The sequence below is a fragment of the Arvicola amphibius genome, chromosome 18, assembly GCF_903992535.2.
Source record: "Arvicola amphibius chromosome 18, mArvAmp1.2, whole genome shotgun sequence".
NCBI lineage: Eukaryota > Metazoa > Chordata > Mammalia > Rodentia > Cricetidae > Arvicola > Arvicola amphibius.
The window spans coordinates 31,668,094-31,676,849 of record NC_052064.1 but is presented as its reverse complement, the minus strand read 5'-3'; the positions used below and the strand labels follow the sequence as shown (position 1 = coordinate 31,676,849).

At 49.3% G+C, this 8,756-nt stretch overlaps 1 protein-coding gene across 1 annotated transcript in view; it reads right to left on the bottom strand.

Moving 5' to 3' along the window:
- Window positions 1–4,518, bottom strand: part of LOC119803936 (aldehyde oxidase 2) — a 79,428-nt gene extending 74,910 nt beyond the window's left edge. The window contains exons 1-2 of the mRNA XM_038315435.1: window positions 4,462–4,518; window positions 1,360–1,417 (exon numbers count right to left, since the gene is read on the bottom strand). Coding sequence (XP_038171363.1) covers window positions 1,360–1,417; window positions 4,462–4,518 — 115 coding nt within the window. The remainder of the gene's footprint in view (window positions 1–1,359; window positions 1,418–4,461) is intronic.
- Between the last annotated feature and the right edge of the window lie 4,238 nt (window positions 4,519–8,756).

Here is an 8,756-nt window from a genome sequence, read left to right as displayed (position 1 = left end):
TTATTCTAGCAGAGGCCTATTAGTTCATACATGATCACAGCAGAGGGCGTTAGTTCATTACATGATCATAGCGAGGACTATTAGTTCAACGTTATCATAGCAGAGGACTATTAGTTCATACATGATATAGCAGAGGGCTGTAGTTGCATACATGACCATAGCAGAGGACTATTAGTTCATAAGTTATCACAATAGAGGGCTCACGGCATTTGTGGGGATTTTCGTTCAGGATCTAAGAAGGGGAGACACTGAGGGATCTGGCCTTTGATAGTTACAGGATAGATCGGAAGCCAGACAGATACAGACTCCTCTTCTGGCTTCTGGACCTCGGGGAGCTACCTTGTATTTCCGGGACACTGGGTCGTGCCTGGACACCATCACAGTGCAAGCCCCACAGCCTCCTGTGCCACAGGCGTACTTGGTTCCTGTGAGCCGCACTGGAGAGGGAGAAGTCAAGAAAAGATGCACAGTAGAAATGTTGCTTCGGAGGTACCTGCCGCACTAGGGTGTCCCTAGTGTGAGAGTCTTCCTGAGCTTCTGGTGGGGTGCTGGGATCTGAACCCAGGACCTCTGGAAGAGGAGTCAGTGCTCTTAACCCCTGAGCCATCTCTCCAGCCCCAAGAAGAGCTATTTTCAATAACAACACATTGCTAGTTTTGTCCTGTAATAAGCAAGGTGTTGGCACCCAACCTTCCTCTGGCTGCATTGCGTTTGAACATGGTGATGACTCCAGACCTCATATCTGAAAATTTGGTTTCTTTCTTCGTTATTTCGTGCTGTGAGGGGAGGGAGGGAGGGAGGGAGGGAGGGAGGGAGGGAGGGAGGGCCGGAAGGAAGGAAGGACAGGAAGGACGGGACTTCAGCAGTGGACCGACCTCCCCTCCCCCCTCCCTCCCTCCCTCCCTCCCTCCCTCCTCCCTCCCTCCCTCTCTCTCTCTCTCTCTCTCTCTCTCTCTCTCTCTCTTTCTTTCTTTCTTTCTTTCTTTCTTTCTTTCTTTTTCTGTGGCTGGAGAGACAGCCATGGGTGAGCCTAGCCTTTAACGGCTGAGCCATCTCTCCAGCCCCAGAATTTGGAGTCTCTATTACATAATACTCCCGTGACTCAGCAGAGCTAAAGCAAATCGTTTAGCTTCTATTTCATGCTATTCAGTCACACACAAGCAATGCTGGGAAACTTTTCTCCTCTCTAAACCACGCCCGATTAATCTGATATTCTTCAAGCCACTGCCAAAAGCAAATGACAAGCAAGGGCCAAAGGGCTCGCTAGAGCCCAGTCACCTCTTGCAGCCACAGTGATTTAAATTCTTAAGCTCTGTAAGGCATGCATAGGCATGCTTGAGACGTCAATCAAAAGGATCCAGCTCTTCCTCAGGAAGGCCAGCAGAGTGACTTCCGGGTCCGCATTCTTCTCCGTCACCTGCATTGGAAACAGGAGGGATTATGGGGTTGGGTGGATGACTCAGCAGAATGGCTGTGGTCATCTCCTTGATCTGTTTGATGTAAGAGACAGTTGTAGCTGACCAGACCTGCTCTGAGGGCAAACAGTGTTCATGGGCTTTCCCAGGGCAGGAGCCTCCGGTGGCCAGTGTAGCAATAGACTTTCCTGAGAGGCAGGCATCAGGAACCACTCATTGTGGTGTGATGGTATCTTGGGACGTGCACTCTGCGTTTTCCACGTTTGCTCTGCCCTCTGCCCTCGTGGAACCTCCCTACGGAGTCTTTAGAAGTGTTTTAAACTTGGATTGTGTTTGCTTAGAACTGTCCCACAGGGAGAAAGGCTGGGTGGGACATTTCTGCCATCTCTGGGACAGCCGTAGGCATTTGATGACCTCAGGGGCTGCAGGAAGTCACTGGGGACAGTTGTTGTTATCTTGGGGAGGCTCTGGAGCCTGCTGGTCCCTAATGTTTGGGTGGCCTGCTGGTTATTCTTGAGACCCTCTCAAGTCCCAGAGTGGGTCTAGATTAACCCCATGTTTCCTTTGGAAAGTGGGGAGCTCACATGGAAAGTCACCTGGGAAATTTCTTGCTTCCTTTTTTCCCATTTAGGTCACTATGCTTTCGCCTTGGGATGTCATGGGAACACCTCTCTCCGCTCTGCTGTGTGACAGGAGAGTGGGATGTCACAGGACCAGAAAGGAAAGTTTACTGGGCAACGCTAGCTTCTTCCTTTCTCCCCAGAAGGGAGACAAGCGCTTTTGCGTACCTCAAAGAATAGAAATTTATAGGAAGATACTTTTGTGTACCTCAAAGAATAGTAATCTGTAGGAAGATGCTTCTAAGGTAAGAACTATTCCCTGGGGCTGGGGGAGGTGCCTCATGGATGGGAAAAACAACAAAACCTCTCCTCTGTGGCCCTTTACAAACAACTATGGAGAATGTGATCAACCCCTCCGCCTCCCATAGAAACTATCCACAGACTCCCACCACAGAGTTTTCTCCTCCCTCCCCTCCTGTCTGTCTATCTCTTATTCTTGGTTCTGACTACACCATGTCACTCTGGGCTCATAATTCAGAAGGAACCCCCTCTGGCCTTTGGGTCTCCAAAACCTTGGCCAATGGAAAAGCCATTTATAACTCAGCTCATGAGTGATAGCCACGGAAGGAAGGAAGGACGTGGTGTGGCTGCCTGGGGAGTCTGTATTCAGGAGGGAAGGTGTGCAGGTCAGTGAAGAGCCCTGCAGGAAGCTCTGGCTGCCTCACTGGGTCAGCTTCTGAGGTGCAGTTGGCGTGATTGAGTCCTGGTTAGGTTTGCTGGGTCTGAGGTTTGAAAGGCTCTTGGAGGAAGGTGGCAAGACTCCAGAAAAGCTATGTGCCCTTGGAAGGCAGAACGGAGCTCATGATGAGAAGGACCTGCGCTCTTTAAAAGGAAAGAGTGTCCTGTGTGACCAGGTGGTGAGGCCAGGAAGGAGGCTCTCAGAGAATAGCAACTGAGAGGCTCTGTCCTTGTCCATATGTCCACATATTCCCTCAGAACACGCTGCCATCCAAGGAGAGAGGAACCTCCAGACTGACAGCACTCAGACATCAACACTTCTGTACAGTGGGGGCTCCACAGGGCAGCAGTTTGTAATTTGTGGGCTGTGACCCCTTGGGGGGTTTTATGGAGGCCCAAAAATGTGAGCCCATTTCCACCTTGACCAGAGAGTTGGAACTTAGAGTTGGAACTCTAGTCCTTCAAGGTTATTGTGTTTCTACCTCAAACAAAGGTCCCACCTAGATGTACAGCAGAGAGTTCTCCTCTCTCAAGGTGATTGTCAACAGGTGTGGCTAATAGCTAGCTCTTGTATTTCGGGAGTAGAGAAGTAGACACGTTTCTACCTCAAACAAAAGTCTAAGGATCTAACTAAGTTTCAGTTCCCTGAAGGAGATAACACTGGATTCCACCCAGGGAGAGGTTTGCCTACAGAATATTCTGGTCTAGGGTTTTAGCGTGACTTATTTTGTTCTAGCAACAGAATGTTTAACTGTGGATGTAGCCTGCCACCTTCAACTGCTATGTTCATTTCCTTGTATCAAGTTAATGCGGTCTTTTGTCTTATTCCTATCTTTCGGGGTCAGGGGTATTTTAAGCAGTTGGAAATTAAACGCAGGTGATTTCAGTATTCACTGGACTCCCTCCCAGCACTATTCTATGTTTTTCTGTCTTATTATTTTTGCGTCTTCATATTCTTTACTAATATTTCTAAATCCTAACGCCCCTACCCTGATGAGTAGTATTTTTGTTGAGGCTTACCCGCCACAGGGTTTGCCAAATGATCCTTCCACAGGGATCCCCTCAGACCATCAGAAAACACAGATACTTACATTACGATGCATAACAGAATCAAACTTACAGCTACGAAATAGCAATGAAAATGCTATGTTTGGAGTCACCATAACAAAAGGAACTGTCTTAAAGGACCGCACCATTAGGAAGGTGGAGAACGGCTGCCCTAGAGAAACTGATGTGATAAATAGAAAAACAAAGATGGATCCATTTCTATTTAAAATGGAGTTTGAGCCGCGAACTGTGTTACAGGGTCCATGGCTTCTGTACTGCTTCCCAACCAATGACAGTGCTAAATTTGGAGCATAGCCCCGGTCCCTGGCATCCATGCCAGCCCCCTGGCCATCCTGACCCTTGTTCTCCCCCCCCCTTTTTTTTTTTTACAATAGCCGTGGAAAGCAGGTGACTGGAGGTCTACAAGCCCAGGTAGGTGAAATCATTTGCGTCGGGTTATGTAAGGGAGGGCAGTGAATTGATTGACAGCACCAGGGCTGTGCAAAGAATCCCAAGGCTTTCCTGCTTCTCCTCTCCCCCCATTGCTAGGACCCTTGTTGGCTGAGAGGAGAAAAGGCAAGTCAGGTTGGGTTCCCAAACCTGGACTGGGAGTCTCAGTCCAGATTCCTCAGCGTGCCCCTGGAGGCGAGGGTTCCCTGCAGCAAGCCAGAGCAACAGCACTCGCTCTCCCCATCCCTTACCTTCTTTCCATTCACAAAGAACACGAGTTCATCCGAGCTCTGGGATGGGCAAGGCATGGCTCTGGTGAGTAAGTCTGACCTCCTGGCTCTGAGTAGGAACACTTCCCAATGCCAGGTACAGAAGTGAATCAAAAGAATTTCTCCCTGAGTGGAAGCAGGCAGCCCGCAGTTCTGGCAGGAGCAACTGGGGGTGGGGAGTTTTTGCTTTGAGGCTTTTTAAAGTCCAGAGCCTTGTGTGGCCTCCTCTAATCCGGTCCCTCACTCCCACCAACCCTGGCTTTGAAGCCGGCTCAAGAGGCCGCCTCAACCTCTCCTTGCTTGCTTTCTCTGAAATCTGAGAGCGTGGTGTGACATCCACAACCACCTGAGCTTAAATTCACTGTGTGCCACCTCAACCGGGTATTCTTCCTCCATCCTGGATGTATTTATTCCACCCTTCTCAGAAAGTGAGCAGTAGGCCTCCCAAGAGCCCCGTGCCCCACTTTCCCCAGCTCCTTCCTCATTCTTTCTGGGTAGGGGATGCCTCGCAGGAAAACATAAAGTTGGATTCAGTCTGTGCTTAAGTTGAGGTGAAGGTGTGAGGTGTCATCCCCTCTTGGTCCCTCTACGTTCTTTCTGCTGCTTCTTTCTGCTCAAGATCACTCTGTAGGAAAAGTACATCTCTTGAAGACATCCTGAGGCTAGCAGAGCCAAGGCTGGCAGTTTGGTGTCTCAGAAATGACCCGGAACTGAGCTAAGATCTCCTGGTTTGAGACAAGGCTAAGATGCAGTTTGTTGAGGAGAAGAGGAGGAGGAAACAGAGGAACAGCAGCAGTAACAATGAATTCTGTCCATGAAAAAAAAAGCAGGTTGGAGGACCCAAAAGGACAAGGAGATCAGGAAACATTCAGTCCCAAGTAATAAGAAGCCCCCATCCCACGATGAGAAGATTCCACACTTATACAAATCCTCTCCAACTGTGCATCCACCTATAAAATTATGCTGATTTCATTGGTTAACTAAAGTGATGCTCAAGGCTTGCTACATGTGGGTAAGCAAGTAGATGCTTCTGTGGTCTGATTTTGGGAGAGTTGAGGAGTATTCTCTTTTCTAAAACACCCTTCACGAGGTATTGAGCCCCAGCACCATCATTAAAGGAAAACCTTGAGGCTAAGATGAACATTGACTGTGTGATGTGGCTTTAGGCCAGAAGCACCAGCTCCTCTGTGCCTAGCTGACTGAGAACTTCCTCCTTCTCAGTCTCTTCACGTGTGACTTCCTCCAGCCACAGAAAACACTTCAGAAAACACTCAGTGAATGTGGCTGTCAGTACCTCACATTTCACAGTTTTAAAAAGCAGCTTATCAAATTTCCCAGTTTACATAGACGCATGGGTGTGTGTGGGGTGGGGTGGGGAGTGAGTCACATGGATTAAGATTTGCTGAACAAATTGGCCTAAGATCTTGTGAGGGGAAGTTGGAGATCTCTGTGAATCCGATAGACAGGACCTTCAGGCTGGCTGTTTGGTCATGTCCTGCCGTTCAAAAACCCCCATAGCTCCTGAGGCCTGGGATATAAGATCCGAACTCAGTAAGTATGCTAAGCCCCCAGCCTGCTTCTATTTCTGTACCCAGAATGCTCTTGTTCTGTGTGTGTATTTCAGGGTTTGTCCTCCCAAGCAGACCAAGCACTCACCCCCTTTCTGCTTAGAAAGGAATTTCTCTACTTAAGTCTCTTTCAATGGCTTCCCATTACATTTAGCGAAACCCATACACTTGCTGTGGAAAGTCTGTGGATTGGCCTCGCTCATCTCTCAGAATGTCTCTTAACCACTCCTTCCCTCATTCACGCTCTTTGCCGTGTGGGCCTCTTTCCTGCTTATGGGGGATGCTTAACTCTTTTCTGGCCTAGGGCCTTGGTATATCTCGTTCACTTTGACTCATCTTCTCTCTCAGGGTTTGGCATGGCTGGGGTCCTTCTTGTGACTTGGGACAGAACGTTTCCTGATCACCTGATAGCACCCTTGTCACCATGGGTCTGCCACCCTGCTTTGTTTCATGGGCAGCGTTCATTGTTCCTGCTGTTCTTCTTTTCCTCCTTCTCTATGCAAAGTCTCCTTGTGTAGCCCTGGCTGTCCTGGAACTCACTCTGTAGACCAGGCTGGCCTTGAACTCACAGAGATCCATCTGCCTCTGCCTCCTGAGTGCTGGGATTAAAGACACGTGCCACCACCACCCGGCTTTCTCATTGCTTCTTAACATGGTTACTGGGTACCATTTCTTTCTGCTTTTTCCACTCGAACAGAAGCTCCAGGAAGGCAGGGATGTGATGCTCAGTTCTTCATCACATGCCCAGGGTCTGTGAAGTATTAGATGATCGGAGAAGGTTCTCCCACATCTGCAATGATTACAGACTTCCCTCTCTCTCTACTTGGTTGCTCCCACGCTCCTGTTTGCTACCGGAACAGAGGGGACGTCCTGAGGAAGAGACAGTAACCCTGGAAGGTGAATGGGTGTTGACCCCTGAGAACTGAGAATAGAGGAGACAGGCTGGGGAAGAGGAGCCGTGGAGACACCCGCCCTTCCTATGACAATTTTCATTTAAGGGGAAACAATGCAGGGGTTGCTTTAAGGGTTCTCATGCTGTTCAGCTTCCTCCCTTTTGGGTGAGGGCAACTTGTATCTGCAAAGAACACAGGGTTGCCGTGCTTGGGAGTTTCCAGGCTGCTGGTGATAGAAGCATATGTATTGAGGAACCCCCAAAATACTCATTATGATAAGCCCTCCAAGGATCGGCCTTCAGAGGAGGAAACACTTTGTACACTGAAGTTGGATTAAGGTGTTAGATTTAGGTGGTCTGAAAGTACTTAGGTAAACAAATGGATTAAAGTTTGGGAAACTGAAAACCGACCTACGTTCTCCAGAGAAGTGTTTTTCAAGCAAAGAAAACTTTTGTTTGCATGAAGTCTTGGGATAGAAACAGATTGGGGAAAATGGTCCGTCTGTAGCCAGGGTGAGGCTACAAGCCTCTGGCTAGCCCCGAAGAGCTAGCGCATGGGCGCAGACACAAAGGAGCCCCGAAGAGCTAGCGCATGGGTGCAGACACAAAGAAGTCCCCAAAGAGCCGGATTAGCACATGGGCCCAAGCACAACCATGTAGAGGGTAACATGCCAGGCACACCACGTCCACATAAAGCAGTAGCTGTAGCTACCTGCCCTGCCGACGGCCTCCCCAGCATTGGACTTTGATCTGGGTTTCCTGTACCACGCGTGAATCCACTAATGTGGACTCCATCAGAGAGTTGTTTCCTGAAAGCAGACCTGCCGCTACTAACCAGTGGTCTCGTCTCCTGGGGCTGCCAGTGATGCTGCCCTGAAGAGCCACAGCTGAGAATGACTACGGATGCCCTCCCACCCCACGCCGACCCCCCAGCCCCACCCCCAGCGCCTAGCACAGCTCCCTTAGAGGGCTAGCCTCAGAAGGAGGCTTTCATTCCGTTTTCAAATGATTTCCTCTGCGTTCTGTGACCACAGCGTGTTATGTAATGAGATTATTGTTGTTTGTCCAGATGTAATGAGTTTGCAGGTTAGGTTCCAGGAAGTGTAGATTGTTGGGGGGGATTAAAAGATTAAATACTTAAAGGCATATGTAAGCGCCCACACCTTGGAGTGGGATGCAGCAACTGGTGTGCTTTCTATTTTGGTGTAAATGTGGTGTGTGTGTGTGTGTGTGTATGTGTGTGTGTGTTTGTGTGTGCATTCATGGAGGCCAGAGGAGTGCACTGGGAATCCCATTCTATTCTCTGCCTATTTCTTTAAGACAGGCTTTCTCACCTAACTTAGCGCTAGGCTGGGAGCCAACAAGCCCCAAAGCTTCCACAGCGCTGGGGTTGGGGTGGCATGAGCCCTGGCTGGCTTTCTTTGTGGGTGCTAGGATCTCAGGTTTTTATGAGTGCACAGCAAACACTCTGAACCCTCAGAGCCACCTGTCCGGCCCCCAACCTGTTGTTTTGACCTGGTCTCAAGCACTCTAACAACACAGCTACAGTCGTTTGTGTCCAGCCTTACTGCTGAGTCCACGGGTCCTCGACAAAAGGATAAACTTCCCAAGAGAGCTCCTAGATGCATTTCCTCGGAAAAGATGCAATGTAAGAAAGGTAGAAAGGAACCAAAAAGAAAAGGAGCCGAGTGGTGGTGGCACAAGCCTTTAATCCCAGCACTCAGGAGGCAGAGGCAGTTCGAGGTCAGCCTGGACTACAGAGCGAGTTCCACGACAGCCAAAGCTGTTACACAGAGAAACCCTGTTTCAGGTTGGGG